This window comes from Ranitomeya variabilis, chromosome 6, assembly GCF_051348905.1.
Source record: "Ranitomeya variabilis isolate aRanVar5 chromosome 6, aRanVar5.hap1, whole genome shotgun sequence".
In the NCBI taxonomy this organism is placed as follows: domain Eukaryota; kingdom Metazoa; phylum Chordata; class Amphibia; order Anura; family Dendrobatidae; genus Ranitomeya; species Ranitomeya variabilis.
This window is the reverse complement of record NC_135237.1, coordinates 321,116,289-321,136,498: the sequence shown is the minus strand read 5'-3', so window position 1 is coordinate 321,136,498 and position 20,210 is coordinate 321,116,289. Positions and strand designations below refer to the sequence as shown.

At 43.9% G+C, this 20,210-nt stretch overlaps 1 protein-coding gene across 3 annotated transcripts in view; it reads right to left on the bottom strand.

Moving 5' to 3' along the window:
* The window catches only part of LOC143782378 (serpin B3-like), a 53,466-nt gene that overhangs the window by 14,213 nt on the left and 19,043 nt on the right, over positions 1-20,210 (bottom strand). For all 3 annotated transcript variants that reach the window (XM_077269761.1, XM_077269763.1, XM_077269762.1), the window contains one exon: positions 5,506-5,648. In XM_077269761.1, coding sequence (XP_077125876.1) covers positions 5,506-5,648 — 143 coding nt within the window. The remainder of the gene's footprint in view (positions 1-5,505; positions 5,649-20,210) is intronic.

Sequence of the window (20,210 nt, the reverse complement as noted above, 5' to 3'; positions counted from 1 at the left end):
TAAGCAACCAATGCTGAACAAGGCAATAAAACAGTGGGGAAAAAAAATAGCTTTACATACTTTAAAGCAGAAACCAAAAAGAGAAAGAAAAAACAACAACACAGGAGTGATGGATTAAATACCAATAAAAAAGCTTGCTAGATAATAAATCTGATACTGTTTTAATCTGCTGTTTTATTATCATGATAGGGTAATGAAAAATAAAATTAAATATCAAAATAAAAATAACATTGATGTAGTAATATTCCAAATCTCTGTCTCAAAATAACAGTGCATTGTAGCTATTAAATACACTTCTTATATAAAGGAACCCCATTTTTTAAAGGGAACCTGTAAGGTCAGATAATGTTATTAACTGACAGATATAGAATTATTTGCAGGTTATTAATGTTATGAAGATTCCTGGCCACCATATTGAAAGGGCCGCACTCGAGAAAAAATTAACTTTATTTTTCCTGGGAGCCACAGGCTTTCAGTCATACAGGCGTGCCATTGAGATTAAATCACCACTCACGGCATTGTGAGCGTCGACTGTAAGCACTTCCTGGAACTTTGCCTGAAATCCGGCTTTGTACTGGCTGTTAGTCAGAGTGCCAGTGAGTGCTTACAGTTGCCAGTCACAGTATAGTGAGCAGTGACTGTAGCCGCGCTGTCATACCTACTGTATATGACAAAGCTGGTGGCTCCTGGAAAAAATAAAGTCCATTTTCTCCTTGGTGCTGCACTTCAGTACTGTGGCAGGACAGATTCATAATGATATTAACATGGAGATTAACCATATATCTTCAGGTTAATAGCATTAATTGATCAATTAGAATTCCTTTAATATATATCTAAGATTTAAGATTGATCTAAGCAATTGTCTAAAACTTTTTTTCCTACTAAAGCCTAATTAGCTAGAATGGTGATGCCAGGAGCAAAATTTAAAACTGACCTAAATGTAACTTTTATTTGTCTTTTGAACCCACAATAGCATTAAAAATAATTTGTCAGTAGGATCAACTCTCATAAGCCGTCTATATGGGCACGCAGGTCATAGGAAGCTGAATAAAAAGATACCTTGATATCTGCAATCTGATGCCTAATTCAAGAGAAATCCACGTTTTTCTTATATGTAAATGAGCTGTTACAGAACATGCAAATATTGATCTGCATAAGAATCTACATCCAGAGCTAATTGTAAATAAAATTTGGCATTACCAGTGTGATAGGTAATGGCCATTCTCTGTTCTCCTGATTTCATTACAGAGCTGTGTGTGATTATACCTGACATATCTGCAAGTTCCTCTCAGCTTCAGCTTCTAGCTCACAGGCAGCCAATGTTTCAATATTGTTGCAACACAGCAGAGCTGTGAGAGCTGCAGCCAGGGCCACCATCAGGACATACTGCCCTTACTACTGTATGGGGACCGTTGATAAGATCCAAAAAGGGGGCCCGAACACTCTGGCAGCCCAGTCCGCTCGGGCCCCCCTCTCTTTGCTTCTGCTCATGATCGGCCCCCACCTGGACATTTTTTTCAAGGCAAGCTGCCGAACGCCTGATGCATAACACTATGGTGATTTAAAGATACACCTACAGTGTTGTTAATGCACCTGGCGAATGGAAATGGGCATTGTACCTTTAAAATGCGGCCGGCCCAGGTGCATTATGGTCCTGACGTCACACGCACACGCTGCTCACACTTTCTAATTCCAGAGAGCAGCATGCGATGTGCCACGTGTGGGCGGCGGACGGCGAACGAGCAGGTGGGGGCAGAGGGTGGACCAGACAAGGAGGCGGCGGGCAGACTGAAGGAACAGGCAGATGCGGCGGGAGGACCGGATGAGCAAGGTGAGGCAGCAGACGGATGAGCAGGGTAAGCCTCTCCAGTGAAAAGTGGCTTCAGCTGGCTCACCATGGCTGCATCTGGTAGCGTGTGTGTGGCTGATAAGGGAAGGCGAGTGGTCACTGTTGGCCTATGTCCAACAGGGCCCAGGGCTCCTGTGCCCTGTTGGACATAGGCCCCCAGTCACCACTAGCCTCCCCCTGGGCAGGGGGAAGGAAGGAATTCACCTAGAGACATCACTGGTGAGTCAGTGTGTTACCTGTACACTGACACTATACACAATATACAGAATCCTGTGTACAATGTCACCAGTGATCACTGTATTACCTGTACACTGACACTATATACAGAGCTCCTGTGTATATTGTCACTGGTGATCACTGTATTACCTGTGCACTGACACAGCATACTAAGCACAGATATCCTGTTGCACTTATGATGATAGTATTGTTTTTTTTTATTAATGATCAGCATTCAGTCACCATGTGGTGGTAATATGTGGTCTGGTCTTGGCGTGGTGGTATTTGTTCCTTGTATGTGGTATTATAGGTCACTATGTGGTGATAATATGGTGTCTGGTCATGGTGCGGTGGTATTTGTCCCTTTGGATGTGATATTATTGGTCATTTTAAAAATTGAAAAATAAATAAAAATATACCTAAATTGTTTTGGATATGTTAACAAATTTTTAATAGGTTAGAGTAGAGTAAAGCTCTGCCAAAAGATTCTACCTTGTTGTGGTGGCAGATTAAAAAAATCTTTTGGCCAAAACAAGAGCTGCTGGCCATTTGTGTGATCTGATGATGGGAATTGTTAATGTGTGATTGGTGAGAAGTTGAGTTTTTCAAAGAGAGCGTGGTGGGACTGTGGACAGTTTGAGGGGTGGAGGCGGGCCTGGGGTGGAGCCTGTGCAGTGTCTCAAGGGGGCCCCAAAAATTTTGCCAGTATGGTGCCCCGAAATTCCTAGTGGCAGCCCTGGCTGCAGCTGCCAACATGTTTGCTATGAGACAAAATTCAGTTCTACTGTTCTGTGTTAGTAACATGTCTCACACCGGTAACCCCACCTTTCATTTGAAATAATCTTTGGAGGCAGATTCTCATGCAGATCAGTGTCTGGTCTATAGCCTGGAACAGCCATTTACATATAAGACAAACATGGATTTTTCTAGAATAAGACATTGGATTGGAGATATCAACGTATAATTGTATTCAGCTTCCTTTCACTTGCATGTCCATATAGATGGTTCAGGAGGGTTGATCCTACTGACAGATTACCCTTAAAACAATAAAAAGTGGTATAAATTATGTTGCTTAAAGGTGTTATTCACTTTTGAACAACTTAAGAACAATGCCGTGAATTTTCTTTGTGTACTATTCTGTACTGAGCATTTTACAAATGATATTTTTCTATAAAGTCAAACTTGTACACACGTGGTCAAAATTGTTGCTACCCCTCGTTTAATGACAGAAAACCCCACAATGGTCACATAACTAACTTGAATCTGATGAAAGTAGTAATAAATAAATAAATCTATGAAAATGGACAAATGAAAGTCAGACATTGCTTTTCAACCATGCTTCCACAGAATAAGAAAAAAAAAAAAACTCATGAAATAGGCCTCGACAGAAATGATGGTACCCTTAACTTAATATTTTGTTGCACAACCTTTTGAGGCAATCACTGCAATCAAACGATTCCTGTAACTGTCAATGAGACTTCTGCACCTCTCAACGGTTATTTTGTCCCACTCCTCGAGAGCAAACTGCTCCAGTTGTCTCGTGTTTGAAGATTGCCTTTTCCAGACGGCATGTTTCAGCTCTTTCTAAAGATGCTCAATGGGATTTAGGTCAGGGCTTATAGAAGGCCATTTCAGAATAGTCCAATGTTTTCCTCTTAGCCATTCTTGGGTGTTTACTCACCTTCCGGCGGCCCCGGATCTAGGCCAGGCGTTTAGCGATGCTCCTCGCGACGCTCCGTTCCCAGTAATGCCTTGTGGCAATAACCCGTGATGATGTAGTGGTCTCGCGAGACCGCTACGTCATCACGGGTCATTGCCGCAATGCATTCTTGGGACCGGAACGTCGTGAGGAGCGGAAAAGGCTGCCGCGGATGCCGGAAGGTGAGAATATAATGATTTTTTTAAAATTATTATTATTTTTAACATTATATGTTTTTACTATTGATGCTGCATAGGCAGCATCAATAGTAAAAAGTTGGTCACACTTACAGGGTTAATGGCAGCGTTAACGAACTGCGTTACACCACGTTCACGGCCGGACTGTGCCTGTCGCTGATTGGTCGCCGGCCACGACCAATCAGCGACGCAGGATTTCCGTGACAGAGAAACAGACAGACAGACAGACAGACAAACAGACAAACAGACGGAAGTGGACCTTAGACAATTACATATATAGATTACTAGTGATGAGCGAATATACTCGGTACTCGAGATTTCCCTAGCACGCTCGGGTGTCCTCCGAGTATTTGTAAGTGCTCGGAGATTTAGTTTTCAGCGCCGCAGCTGAATGATTTACATCTGTTATCTGTTTATCTGTTAGCCAGCATAAGTACATGTGGGGGTTGCTTGGTTGCTAGGGAATCACCACATGTAATCAAGCTGGCTAAGAGATGTAAATCATTCAGCTGCGGCACTGAAAACTAAATCTCCGAGCACTAAAAATTAGTCGGAGGACACCCGAGCGTGCTCGGGAAATCTCAAGTACCGAGTATATTCGCTCATCACTAATTATTACTTTTGTCAGATTCAATTGACCATTGTGGGCTTTACTGTCATTAAACGAGGGGTACCAACAATTTTGACCACCTGTGTACATTGTGAAGAGGGTAATAATGCCAGATTCCTCTTTGTGGGAATAAAGCACTAGGCATGTTGAAATCCAATATTCTTAAAGGGAATTTGCCAGTAAATGTGACTTTCCTAATTCGTCTATTTGCAAATGTAATAAATACCAACTCACTAGTATATTTATATTGTAAATCTGTTGCCTGAATCTTGAAAATAAAACACATGTGTAGCTGTATACAATTAAGGTGTAAATCGCTATGGGCTGCAGAATTCTGCCTCATCGGGTCATTAACATTTTTGGCACCTCCCTCTCTCTGTTGATCGATAGCTGATATACTTCTGATATCAGGTGCAGCCAGGAAATTGTGCGGATGAGTAGATCAACTGACTCACTTTTGTACTGATCTATCTCTGCTGTCAGACATAGATCAGCTATCAGTGCGTTTATTTCTCATTGGGCTCATTGTTTTATTTATTTGTTTATTATTATTTTTTTGGGGGGGGGGGAAGAGGTGCAAACTTTGGCCGGGGTCACACTTGCGAGTGTGATGCGAGAAACTCGTGTGAGTCTCTTGCATCAATACCCGGCGCTGTCACCGGCAATTCGGATCGGAGCGTTCAGCTGCATAGAAATACATGCAGCCATTCTGGTCCCGTGTATTGATGCGAGAGACTTGCACGAGTTTCTCGCATCACACTCACAAGTCTGACACTGGCCTTACTTACAAACGCCATTTAAGCCTTCTTTCTCCTTTGATCTATCATTGAGGAAGAATTAGCAGTGCCCCATATAAGTTAATTAGCCAGTTGATCCACCAAAATCATTTCAATGTTATTAGTATATGTAAGATTAGATAAAGCTGTTTGTTTACCTCTGTTGTATAAAATGGAGCATTTTTTGTATTTTCCTCATTAAACTTTTTCTTCCACTGACCCTTAAAATAAACAGCATTTGCTAAGACTAATGAGGCTGATTTGTCCAGTGAGCCTTCAGGGAATAAGTCTTCAATTTTGCCTATAATAAAAAAAATAGTTGTTATATGTAGCACATTTGCATATTTTCAAAAAAGGATTTTCGTCAGTTATGAGTGAGCATGCTTCGCACTTGCTGCTCGATAGAGAATACGGTTACTCGCTCACCATGCTCAATTCACCGCCCTGCATGTTTTACGCCAGATTTTCAGCCACTAAACATCTGGGAATTGCTTGCCAATCACAGTAATGCTATAGTCATGTTGGCTACAGGTGTTAATATGATTGGCCAGTGGCAAAGCATCGTTGTGTCTATATAAGGCGTGGTGCCGCCATTTTCCTAGCATTGAAATAGCTTAGGGAGAGCTGAAGGAGAAATGACAGTATACTCAACAGTATTTATATACCTGATTGGGCAAAACCAACAACCCTTTTTAGTGCTAATACAAATAGATTCTATTCTACTGTATAATACTGCAGTTAGCGGCATTTTAGGGAGGATTGGCTGCTGTAGTAGGAAGAGTGTATTACGGGTACTTACAGCAGGCTTGCTTGCATAACAGTCCTTGGTGTTGCTAAGTTAAAGTAAGAGCTCTTTTCAGGGCTAATGCAAATATATTCTGCTTTCTAATACTAGAGCTGATATCTGAAAAAAACTGAGGGTCAGGAGGTGTAGTGGAGATGATTGTATTAGAGACATTTTGTCAGGTTTAATTGTGTTCCATAGTTTGTTGCTGCCATGTATAAGAAATAATCCTTTCACTGACAATTCAAATAGATTCTATTCTCTTCTAATATCCCTCATATCTGAAAATAATTTTGGGTTCAGTGGCAGAATAGGGATTATCATATTACAGACATTTTTCATGTTTGATTGCGTTACAGACTTTGTTGCTGCCACATACAAGAAAAAATCCTTTCACGGACAATTCAAATAGACTCTATTCTGTAATAATGCTGCATGTAGCTACATAGATAATTTAAAATGCGCAAGGTAAGGGATGGGAAAGTGGACGTGCTGCTGACAGTGCTCGCAGAGTCCATGGCCGTGGTCAAGGTGCGGAAGCACAACAAACACTCTCATCCACAAGACCTAGCTTTACTCCATAAAGTAGAGTTTAAAAGTGTGACACCATTGTTCTCAGCAGGGATCTGGGAGTCAGAGATGCTTCCAAGGGAGTTCTTCTTCCATTTAGCACTTTTTCCATCCATTTGAACATTTTCACTGAAAAAAACTCAGCTTCCCTGTTGACTCCCATTATACTCATTACTCAACACGTTTTAAGGCCTAGGGTAAGGACAGCTGCATGCTGTGCTGGGACAAGGAAGTAGATGTGCTTGCTGATAGTGCTTGCGAATGTGCGATAGTTGTCGGACTGCACACATCCACCCCTGCATCCTGGACAGAGGATTAGCAAGCAAGTAGCACCCCATGTACTTTCTGCCTACATCTCTGCCTGATCTACATGCAAACCTTCCTCTTTAATTTTGAGTGTTTGAGTAGACACAGAAGTGGGATGTTTACGCTGATTATGCTGACATCACCGCTCACCATTTATGTTGATTCTTCACTTAAGTCATACTTCCATGGCCACTCACCACTTGATATGTGTGGAGACTGAGCAGATTAGGTGTGTTGGAGCTGGTAATCAACTACTGCCCACTGTTGCTCACAAAGTCTTGCCACGTAAATATTTAATGTTGAGTTTCGTGTGTGAGCCGGTCGCAAACCAGTCGGTTAGTGGCAACTTTAGCTGACTTGCTGAAATGGGATCAACAGTTGGCCGCATACTCTCTCTGGACCCGCCAAAAATAAATATATATTGTCATTTTTTACATTTTAAAAATTACACAAAGGAAAATGGGCAAATGCAAAAGGTTGGGCACCCTTGGAGATTTGTGTGCTCAGATAACTTTGACAAAGTCTTCAGGCCTTAATCAGCCTATCATTAGGAAAGGCCAGGTGATGCAAATTTCTCAGCTTTATAAAACACAGACTCCTCTAACATTGTGCCAAAAAAACAGCAACCATGGGCTCTTCTAAGCAGCTGCCTAGAACTCTGAAAAGGAAAATGGTGGAGACATAAAGCAAGACAAAGCTATAATAAGATAGCAAAGCATTTTCAAGCTGCCCTTTCCTCAGGTCAAAATGTAATTAAGAAATGGCAGTTAACAGGAACAGTGGAGGTCAAGATAAAGTCTGGAAGACCAAGAAAATTTTCATTGATAACTGCTTGCAGGATTGCTAGAGAAGCAAATCAGAACCCCGACTTGACTGCAAAAAACCTTCAGAAAAATTGATCAGACTCTGGAGTTGTGGTACATTGTTCGACTGTTCAGAAACACCTACAGAAATATGGCCTTCATAGAAGAGTCATCACCAGAAAACCTTTCCTACGTTCTCAGCATAAAATTCAGTGCTAAAAGTATGCAAAAGAACATCTAAACAAGCCTGATGTGTTATGGTTCTCAATGGCAAGAGAACATAGCCCAGCAAACATACGAACTAGCTCTTGGAAGGATGGAAACTAAACTGACCATGAACTAAACCTGCCGCACAACTAACAGTAGCCGGGTAGCGTAGCCTGCGTTTTATCCCTAGACGCCCAGCGCCGGCCGGAGGACTAACTAATCCTGGCAGAGGAAAATATAGTCCTGGCTCACCTCTAGAGAAATTTCCCCGAAAGGCAGACAGAGGCCCCCACAAATATTGGCGGTGATTTTAGATGAAATGACAAACGTAGTATGAAAATAGGTTTAGCAAAATTGAGGTCCGCTTACTAGATAGCAGGAAGACAGAAAGGGCACTTTCATGGTCAGCTGAAAACCCTATCAAAATACCATCCTGAAATTACTTTAAGACTCTAGTATTAACTCATAACATCAGAGTGGCAATTTCAGATCACAAGAGCTTTCCAGACACAGAAACGAAACTACAGCTGTGAACTGGAACAAAATGCAAAAACAAACAAGGACTAAGTCCAACTTAGCTGGGAGTTGTCTAGCAGCAGGAACATGCACAGAAAGGCTTCTGATTACAATGTTGACCGGCATGGAAGTGACAGAGGAGCAAGGCTAAATAGCGACTCCCACATCCTGATGGAAACAGGTGAACAGAGAGGATGATGCACACCAGTTCAATTCCACCAGTGGCCACCGGGGGAGCCCAAAATCCAATTTCACAACAGTACCCCCCCCTCAAGGAGGGGGCACCGAACCCTCACCAGAACCACCAGGGCGATCAGGATGAGCCCTATGAAAGGCACGGACCAAATCGGAGGCATGAACATCAGAGGCAGTCACCCAAGAATTATCCTCCTGACCGTATCCCTTCCATTTGACCAGATACTGGAGTTTCCGTCTGGAAACACGGGAGTCCAAGATTTTTTCCACAACGTACTCCAACTCGCCCTCAACCAACACCGGAGCAGGAGGCTCAACGGAAGGCACAACCGGTACCTCATACCTGCGCAATAATGACCGATGAAAAACATTATGAATAGAAAAAGATGCAGGGAGGTCCAAACGGAAGGACACAGGGTTAAGAATCTCCAATATCTTGTACGGGCCGATGAACCGAGGCTTAAACTTGGGAGAAGAAACCCTCATAGGGACAAAACGAGAAGACAACCACACCAAGTCCCCAACACAAAGCCGAGGACCAACCCGACGCCGGCGGTTGGCAAAAAGCTGAGTCTTCCCCTGGGACAACTTCAAATTGTCCACTACCTGCCCCCAAATCTGATGCAACCTCTCCACCACAGCATCCACTCCAGGACAATCCGAAGACTCCACCTGACCAGAAGAAAATCGAGGATGAAACCCCGAATTACAGAAAAAGGGAGACACCAAGGTGGCAGAACTGGCCCGATTATTGAGGGCAAACTCCGCTAAAGGCAAAAAAGCAACCCAATCATCCTGATCTGCAGACACAAAACACCTCAAATATGTCTCCAAGGTCTGATTCGTCCGCTCGGTCTGGCCATTAGTCTGAGGATGGAAAGCAGACGAGAAAGACAAATCTATGCCCATCCTAGCACAGAATGCTCGCCAAAATCTAGACACGAATTGGGTACCTCTGTCAGAAACGATATTCTCCGGAATACCATGCAAACGGACCACATTTTGAAAAAACAGAGGAACCAACTCGGAAGAAGAAGGCAACTTAGGCAGGGGAACCAAATGGACCATCTTAGAGAAACGATCACACACCACCCAGATGACAGACATCTTCTGAGAAACAGGAAGATCCGAAATAAAATCCATCGAGATGTGCGTCCAGGGCCTCTTCGGGATAGGCAAGGGCAACAACAATCCACTAGCCCGAGAACAACAAGGCTTGGCCCGAGCACAAACGTCACAAGACTGCACAAAGCCTCGCACATCTCGAGACAGGGAAGGCCACCAGAAGGACCTTGCCACCAAATCCCTGGTACCAAAGATTCCAGGATGACCTGCCAACGCAGAAGAATGAACCTCAGAAATGACTTTACTGGTCCAATCATCAGGAACAAACAGTCTACCAGGTGGGCAACGATCAGGTCTATCCGCCTGAAACTCCTGCAAGGCCCGCCGCAGGTCTGGAGAAACGGCAGACAATATCACTCCATCCTTAAGGATACCTGTAGGTTCAGAATTACCAGGGGAGTCAGGCTCAAAACTCCTAGAAAGGGCATCCGCCTTAACATTCTTAGAACCCGGCAGGTAGGACACCACAAAATTAAACCGAGAGAAAAACAACGACCAGCGCGCCTGTCTAGGATTCAGGCGTCTGGCGGACTCAAGATAAATTAGATTTTTGTGGTCAGTCAATACCACCACCTGATGTCTAGCCCCCTCAAGCCAATGACGCCACTCCTCAAAAGCCCACTTCATGGCCAAAAGCTCCCGATTCCCAAAATCATAATTCCGCTCGGCAGGCGAAAATTTACGCGAGAAAAAAGCACAAGGTCTCATCACGGAGCAATCGAAACTTCTCTGCGACAAAACCGCCCCAGCTCCGATTTCAGAAGCGTCGACCTCAACCTGAAAAGGAAGAGCAACATCAGGCTGACGCAACACAGGGGCGGAAGAAAAGCGGCGCTTAAGCTCCCGAAAGGCCTCCACAGCAGCAGGGGACCAATCAGCAACATCAGCACCCTTCTTAGTCAAATCAGTCAATGGTTTAACAACATCAGAAAAACCAGCAATAAATCGACGATAAAAGTTAGCAAAGCCCAAAAATTTCTGAAGACTCTTAAGAGAAGAGGGTTGCGTCCAATCACAAATAGCCTGAACCTTGACAGGATCCATCTCGATGGAAGAGGGGGAAAAAATATATCCCAAAAAGGAAATCTTTTGAACCCCAAAAACGCACTTAGAACCCTTCACACACAAGGAATTAGACCGCAAAACCTGAAAAACCCTCCTGACCTGCTGGACATGAGAGTCCCAGTCATCCGAAAAAATCAAAATATCATCCAGATACACAATCATAAATTTATCCAAATAATCACGGAAAATGTCATGCATAAAGGACTGAAAGACTGAAGGGGCATTTGAAAGACCAAAAGGCATCACCAAATACTCAAAGTGGCCCTCGGGCGTATTAAATGCGGTTTTCCACTCATCCCCCTGCTTAATTCGCACCAAATTATACGCCCCACGAAGATCTATCTTAGAGAACCACTTGGCCCCCTTTATGCGAGCAAACAAATCAGTCAGCAGTGGCAACGGATATTGATATTTAACCGTGATTTTATTCAAAAGCCGATAATCAATGCACGGCCTCAAAGAGCCATCTTTCTTAGCCACAAAGAAAAAACCGGCTCCTAAGGGAGATGACGAAGGACGAATATGTCCCTTTTCCAAGGACTCCTTTATATATTCTCGCATAGCAGCATGTTCAGGCACAGACAGATTAAATAAACGACCCTTAGGGTATTTACTACCCGGAATCAAATCTATGGCACAATCGCACTCCCGGTGCGGAGGTAATGAACCAAGCTTAGGTTCTTCAAAAACGTCACGATATTCAGTCAAGAATTCAGGAATCTCAGAGGGAATAGATGATGAAATGGTAACCACAGGTACGTCCCCATGCGTCCCCTTACATCCCCAGCTTAACACAGACATAGCTTTCCAGTCAAGGACTGGGTTATGAGATTGCAGCCATGGCAATCCAAGCACCAACACATCATGTAGGTTATACAGCACAAGAAAGCGAATAATCTCCTGGTGATCCGGATTAATCCGCATAGTTACTTGTGTCCAGTATTGTGGTTTATTGCTAGCCAATGGGGTGGAGTCAATCCCCTTCAGGGGTATAGGAGTTTCAAGAGGCTCCAAATCATACCCACAGCGTTTGGCAAAGGACCAATCCATAAGACTCAAAGCGGCGCCAGAGTCGACATAGGCATCCGCGGTAATAGATGACAAAGAACAAATCAGGGTCACAGATAGAATAAACTTAGACTGTAAAGTGCCAATTGAAACAGACTTATCAAGCTTCTTAGTACGCTTAGAGCATGCTGATATAACATGAGTTGAATCACCGCAATAGAAGCACAACCCATTTTTTCGTCTAAAATTCTGCCGTTCACTTCTGGACAGAATTCTATCACATTGCATATTCTCTGGCGTCTTCTCAGTAGACACCGCCAAATGGTGCACAGGTTTGCGCTCCCGCAGACGCCTATCGATCTGGATAGCCATTGTCATGGACTCATTCAGACCCGCAGGCACAGGGAACCCCACCATAACATCCTTAATGGCATCAGAGAGACCCTCTCTGAAATTCGCCGCCAGGGCGCACTCATTCCACTGAGTAAGCACAGCCCATTTACGGAATTTCTGGCAGTATATTTCAGCTTCGTCTTGCCCCTGAGATAGGGACATCAAGGCCTTTTCCGCCTGAAGTTCTAACTGAGGTTCCTCATAAAGCAACCCCAAGGCCAGAAAAAACGCATCCACATTGAGCAACGCAGGATCCCCTGGAGCCAATGCAAAAGCCCAATCCTGAGGGTCGCCCCGGAGCAAAGAAATCACAATCCTGACCTGCTGAGCAGGATCTCCAGCAGAGCGAGATTTCAGGGACAAAAACAACTTGCAATTATTTTTGAAATTTTGAAAGCAAGATCTATTCCCCGAGAAAAATTCAGGCCAAGGAATTCTAGGTTCAGATATAGGAACATGAACAACAAAATCTTGTAAGTTTTGAACTTTCGTGGTGAGATTATTCAAACCTGCAGCTAAACTCTGAATATCCATTTTAAACAGGTGAACACAGAGCCATTCCAGGATTAGAAGGAGAGAGAGAGAGAAAGGCTGCAATATAGGCAGACTTGCAAGAGATTCAATTACAAGCACACTCAGAACTGAGAAAAAAAAAAAAATCTTCAGCAGACTTCTCTTTTCTCTCCTTTCTCTGTCAATTAATTTAACCCTTTTTGGCCGGTCAAACTGTTATGGTTCTCAATGGCAAGAGAACATAGCCCAGCAAACATACGAACTAGCTCTTGGAAGGATGGAAACTAAACTGACCATGAACTAAACCTGCCGCACAACTAACAGTAGCCGGGTAGCGTAGCCTGCGTTTTATCCCTAGACGCCCAGCGCCGGCCGGAGGACTAACTAATCCTGGCAGAGGAAAATATAGTCCTGGCTCACCTCTAGAGAAATTTCCCCGAAAGGCAGACAGAGGCCCCCACAAATATTGGCGGTGATTTTAGATGAAATGACAAACGTAGTATGAAAATAGGTTTAGCAAAATTGAGGTCCGCTTACTAGATAGCAGGAAGACAGAAAGGGCACTTTCATGGTCAGCTGAAAACCCTATCAAAATACCATCCTGAAATTACTTTAAGACTCTAGTATTAACTCATAACATCAGAGTGGCAATTTCAGATCACAAGAGCTTTCCAGACACAGAAACGAAACTACAGCTGTGAACTGGAACAAAATGCAAAAACAAACAAGGACTAAGTCCAACTTAGCTGGGAGTTGTCTAGCAGCAGGAACATGCACAGAAAGGCTTCTGATTACAATGTTGACCGGCATGGAAGTGACAGAGGAGCAAGGCTAAATAGCGACTCCCACATCCTGATGGAAACAGGTGAACAGAGAGGATGATGCACACCAGTTCAATTCCACCAGTGGCCACCGGGGGAGCCCAAAATCCAATTTCACAACACTGATGCATTTTGGAAATAAGTCCTCTGGATGAATGATATTAAAATTAAACTCTTTGGCGACAATGATCAAAAATATGTGTGAAGAAATAATGGCACAGGAAAAGATCATCTTGTCAACCATTAAGCATGGGGGTGGATCACTCATGCTTTGGGGTTATGTTGCAGTCAATGGTATGAGGAACATTTCACGGGTAGAGGGAAGAATGGATTAAATTAAATTTCAACAAATTGTTGATGCAAACATTATACCATTTGTAAAAACGCTGAAGTTGAAAAGAGGATAGTTTCTACAAAAGGATAATGATCCTAACAAATTTTAAACTCTCTGATCTGAACATCAGCGCTGGACTGGCCATCGGGCAGTTATGGCAAATGCCAGAAGGGCCGGTGGCAGTCGAGGGCCACTCGCCAGCGCCGACTCCCCCCCGACTCACCCCCCTGCCGACAACGACTCACCCCCCCGCCAGCGCCGCCGCATTCAACTATACCGGCGTCTATGATGCCGGTACAGTTGAATGCAATGATGGAGGAGAGAGCGTCTGCTGACACTCCCTCTCCCATCATTCCCCGCTCTGCCTGGCGCTGACACTGCGGGTGCGTGATGACGTCATCATCGCGCACCTGATGTGTGACCGGGCAGACTGCAGCTGCTGAGACCGGAGCCAGGAGCAGCGCTGGCACGAGGAGAGGTGAGTGGTTTTTTTTTCTTAAATATATCACTGAGTGATAACTGGATTGTGGGGCTATTCGGGGGGCTGCATTACATTCTATTGGGGCTGTGCTGTATTACATTCTATGGGGCCGGCTGTATTACATTCTATGGGGGCTGTGCTGTATTACATTCTATGGGGGCTGTGCTGTATTACATTGTATGGGGGCTGTGTTGCATTACATTCTATGGGGGCTGTGCTGCATTACATTCTATGGGGGCTGTGCTGTATTAAATTCTATGGGTGGCTGGCTGCATTACATTCTATGAGGGCTGTGCTGTATTACATTCTATAGGGGCTGTGCTGTATTACATTCTATTGGGGTTGTGCTGCATTACATTCTATGGGGGCTGTGCTGTATTACATTCTATGGGGATGGCTGCATTACATTCTATGGGGGCCGTGCTGCATTACATTTTATGGGGGCTGTGCTGCATTACATTCTATGGGGCTGTGCTGCATTACATTCTATGGGGGCTGTGCTGCATTACATTCTATGGGGGCTGTGCTGAATTACATTCTATGGAGGCTGGCTGTATTATATTCTATGGGTAGCTGGCTGCATTACATTCTATGGGGGCTGGCTGTATTACATTCTATGGGGCTGTGTTGTATTACATTCTATGGGACTGTGCTGCATTACATTCTATGGGGGCTGTGCTGCATTACATTCTATGGGGGCTGTGCTGTATTACATTCTATGGCGGCTGGCTGCATTACATTCTATGGGTGGCTGGCTGCATTACATTCTATGGGGGCTGGCTGCATTACATTCTATGGAGGCTGGCTGCATTACATTCTATGGGGGCTGGCTGCATTACATTCTATGGGGGCTGGCTGCATTACATTCTATGGGTGGCTGGCTGCATTACATTCTATGGGTGGCTGGCTGCATTACATTCTATGGGGGCTGGCTGCATTACATTCTATGGGTGGCTGGCTGCATTACATTCTATGGGGGCTGGCTGCATTACATTCTATGGGGAAGGCTGTATTACATTCTATGGGGTGCTGTATTATATTCTATGGAGGGGCTACATTATATTCTATGGGGTGCTGCATTATCCTCTATGAGGGGACTACCATATATTATATATGCAGGGGCTGCATTATACCATATAAGAGGGCTGCATTATATTCTCTGGGGGGTTACATTATACTCAGGGGGCTACAATATATTCTGTGGGGTTGCTGCATTATACTCTGGGGTGGCATCATTATACTATATGTGGGCTGCATTATACTGTATCGAGTACTATGGGGAATATATTATACTATATGAAGAACTATGGGGTGCATTATATTATGGGAAGTGAATTGTACTACTTGGATGACAATGGTGGGGCATTATACTATATGGAGAACTATGAGGAATGTATTATACTATTTGGAGGACTGAGGAATGTATTATACTATTTGGAAGACTGAGGAGTGTATTATACTATATGGAGGACTATGTGGGGTGTATAGTACTATATGGAGGACTGATGAGTGTATTATACTATATTGAGGACTGAGGAGTGTATTATACTATATGGAGGACTGAGGAGTGTATTATACTATATGGAGGACTGAGGAGTGTATTATACTATATGGAGGACTGAGGTGCACATTATAATATATGGAGGACTATGTGTGTATTATACTAAACAAGCAAAATGCTGCCTATTCATCGAGTGATTGGATTGTTTATGTGGGAACAGAAATCCTTGTTCTCAGCAGCACATCGCCGGTGTAAACTGTAGTTGTGCTGCTGATAACATGATACTGTATCTGGACAGATTGATCTAATTGTGATTGTTCTGTTCCCTTCATTCTTTCTTAGTTGGTGTAAAGAGGAAACAAGCGAACAACTTCACTATTGTCGATCACACTCGTTTAGTGGCCTCAGATTAGCGCATGTAAATACAGCAGAAATGCTTCACAGGGAGACCAGGCAAGGATGATGACAGTTGTAGTTAGCACCCAGGGAATAGCGCTAACTCTACTACTTTTCCCAGCCGCCAGAGCATTTAATTCTGGTATGTGTAATAATTTTTAGGGTTGATGTCAGCTGCGTAATGTCAGCTGCTATCAATCCCTGGTGTAAGTAATGGAGAGGTGTCTATCAGACACCCCCACTACTAGCCCAGACCTGGCAAGACCCAGCAACTCTGAAGAGCAGTGACGGTAGTAACAATACCGCTCTTCACTAGTGTTGAGCATTCCGATACCGCAAGTATCGGGTATCGGCCGATACTTGCGGTATCGGAATTCCGATACCGAGTTCCGATACTTTTGTGGTATCGGAAATCGGAATCGGAAGTTCTCATTGAGGAGTTTAGGGCCTGCGATGACGTCGCGGCCTGTGATTGGTCGCGTGAGCGGTCACATGAGCGGCACGCGACCAATCACAAGCCGCGACGTCATCTAAGGTCTTAAACTGCTCATTCTTAGGAACGGAGGCTGCCGGTTACAATCGGTAAGGTCCAGGGGCCCCCGGAGGGGTGAGTATATCCATATTTTTTATTTTAATTCTTTATTTTTTACATGAATATGGATCCCAGGGCCTGAAGGAGAGTTTCCTCTCCTTCAGACCCTGGGAACCATCCAGGATACCTTCCGATACTTGAGTCCCATTGACTTGTATTGGTATCGGGTATCGGTATCGGCGATATCCGATATTTTTCGGGTATCGGCCGATACTATCCGATACCAATACTTTCAAGTATCGGAAGGTATCGCTCAACACTACTCTTCACAGTCGCCGAGCTCAGCGCAAGACCCGGAATATATGAAGAGCGGTGACGTTACTGATGTCACCGCTCTTCAGAGTCACCGGGTCTCGCGCTGCGCAGCGGAACCAAAAGTGGCTGTAGGCAAAGTTTATGGAGCATCAGAATGTGGTTTCATAGCCTTTGGTCGTCTCAATCCCTTCATTATCTACGAGATCCAGTTATGTAGGAAAAGTAGCGGCTTTTCTTGGTACTGCAACTAAAAGCAATAAATAGGACCGAGCTGTAATGCTGGATACAGCTGTGATTATATGTTATATAGTTGTGTTACACTCCCCTCACTTCTTGTAACCTACAAGTGTACAAAAATATTATACAGTCACTATGTGACAAGTGGGCCTGTGTACCTTCAAATGCTAGGGCTGAATTTTAGTCCCAGTCCGGCCCTGCTGAACATCATTGCAAATCTGTGACTAGACCCCAAAATAACAGTGCATGCAAGACAACCCAGGAATCTCACAGAACTGGAAGAATTTTCCAGGGAAGAATGGAAGAAAATCCCTCAAAAAAGAATTGAAAGACTCCTGGTTGTCTACAAAAAGCGTTTGCAAGCTGAAATACTTGCAAAAAGGGTTGCTACTAGGTACTAATTATGTACGGTGCCTTTTGCATCGGCCCATTTTCCTTTTTGTAATTTTTAAAATGTAAAAGATGAAAAAAAAAAAATAAATAAAAAAAATATATATATATTCATATACACTCACCGGCCACTTTATTAGGTACACCTGTCCAACTTCTTGTTAACACTTAATTTCTAATCAGCCAATCACATGGCGGCAACTCAGTGCATTTAGGCATGTAGACATGGTCAAGACAATCTCCTGCAGTTCAAACCGAGCATCAGTATGGGGAAGAAAGGTGATTTGAGTGCCTTTGAACGTGGCATCGTTGTTGGTGCCAGAAGGGCTGGTCTGAGTATTTCAGAAACTGCTGATCTACTGGGATTTTCACGCACAACCATCTCTAGGGTTTACAGAGAATGGTCCGAAAAAGAAAAAAAATCCAGTGAGCGGCAGTTCTGTGGGCGGAAATGCCTTGTTGATGCCAGAGGTCAGAGGAGAATGGGCAGACTGGTTCGAGCTGATAGAAAGGCAACAGTGACTCAAATCGCCACCCGTTACAACCAAGGTAGGCCTAAGAGCATCTCTGAACGCACAGTGCGTCGAACTTTGAGGCAGATGGGCTACAGCAGCAGAAGACCACACCGGGTACCACTCCTTTCAGCTAAGAACAGGAAACTGAGGCTACAATTTGTACAAGCTCATCGAAATTGGACAGTAGAAGATTGGAAAAACGTTGCTTGGTCTGATGAGTCTCGATTTCTGCTGCGACATTCGGATGGTAGGGTCAGAATTTGGCGTAAACAACATGAAAGCATGAATCCATCCTGCCTTGTATGGAGCATCTTTGGGATGTGCAGCCGACAAATCTGCGGCAACTGTGTGATGCCATCATGTCAATATGGACCAAAATCTCTGAGGAATGCTTCCAGCACCTTGTTGAATCTATGCCACGAAGAATTGAGGCAGTTCTGAAGGCAAAAGGGGGTCCAACCCGTTACTAGCATGGTGTACCTAATAAAGTGGCCGGTGAGTGTATGTATATATATATATATTTTTTTTGCCTGAAAAATATAGGAAATGTGTCATTTCTAGCTTCAGGCTTTTTAGAGATCATTTCATCTCCAACTTAGCTTTTCACACTAAAAATAATTTTGACCAGGGTTGTCCAAATTTTCACATGCCACGGTAGATCTATTTTTTTTACCATTTTGGTTTTTTTTTTACATTTTTTTCTTATTTACTTATATGGGGAGGGGAGAGAGATGCCTTTTGTGGACTAAGGGTTCTTTCACATTGCATTTAGGCACACGTTTGGTCTGTTGATACCATTATAGTAAATGGATCTCTCAGTGCATATGTCCCAATTCCATTTTGTGAGGGATAAGGATTAGTGATAAGCGAGTGTTCTCGTTACTCAAGATTTCCGAGCATGCTCGGGTGTTCTCTGAGTATTTTGAGCATGTTCGGAAAATATGTCTGAGTCGCCGCAGCTGCATGATTTTTGTCTGCTAGACAGCCTGAAAACATGTGGGGATTCCCTAACAAATAGGCAATTCCTGCATGTTTTCAGGTTGTCTAACAGCTGCAAATCATGCAGCTGCAGAGACATAAACATAATCTATGAGCATGAGAACACCCGAGCATGCTCATCGCTAATAAGGATGTAAGTCCCAATGTGAGCCACTGAACAGGTGCCTGAGCAGCCTAAGGGCCTTTACTAAGTTAACCTCTCCAGTGAAAATCAACAGTGTGATGAAAGGTGAACCAGTAAACCTCTGAGATGTTGAGATTGCCTGTAACTGTGGCTTTTAATGGTTTGAATGACTGAGATATCTGCTGTTGCTCCTGTGCTTATGCCAAACACTGGACATGCTATTTCATCCTACTACAATAAGAATAAAGAAACTGCTATGTAAAGTGTCATGATCCAGGCCAGGTTTTGAGTCCTGTTTTCGCTTTTTCCCGGTCTGGTCATGTCAAGAGTTAACCTTTCTCAGCCGCTGTCTGGGTTCAGGTTGGCTAATTATCACCGCTGTTTGCTGCAGGCGATGTCAGTTATTGTTTTTGCCTAGTGCTGCTGTAGCTGACTCTGATTGCTCTGATTGGTCCTGCTGCGTTTGCTTTCTGAACCCATGTCTCTGTTTTCCCCTGTTCCCTTCTTGACTCAATGTTTCCCTTTAGTGTGCAGTCTCCCTGGTTCTGACTTGGCTTGTATCCTGACCTGTTTTTGTCCTTTGTCTTTTGGCTTATCCGTTCCTGACCATTATGGACCCCCTGATTTGACCCGGCTTGTTTGACTATTCTGCTGCCACTTGTGGTAGCCTCACTGCTGCACTGCAGGTCAGCTCTGTTTAGGTGCAGACCTGCTTCCTCTCTACTGCCATCTA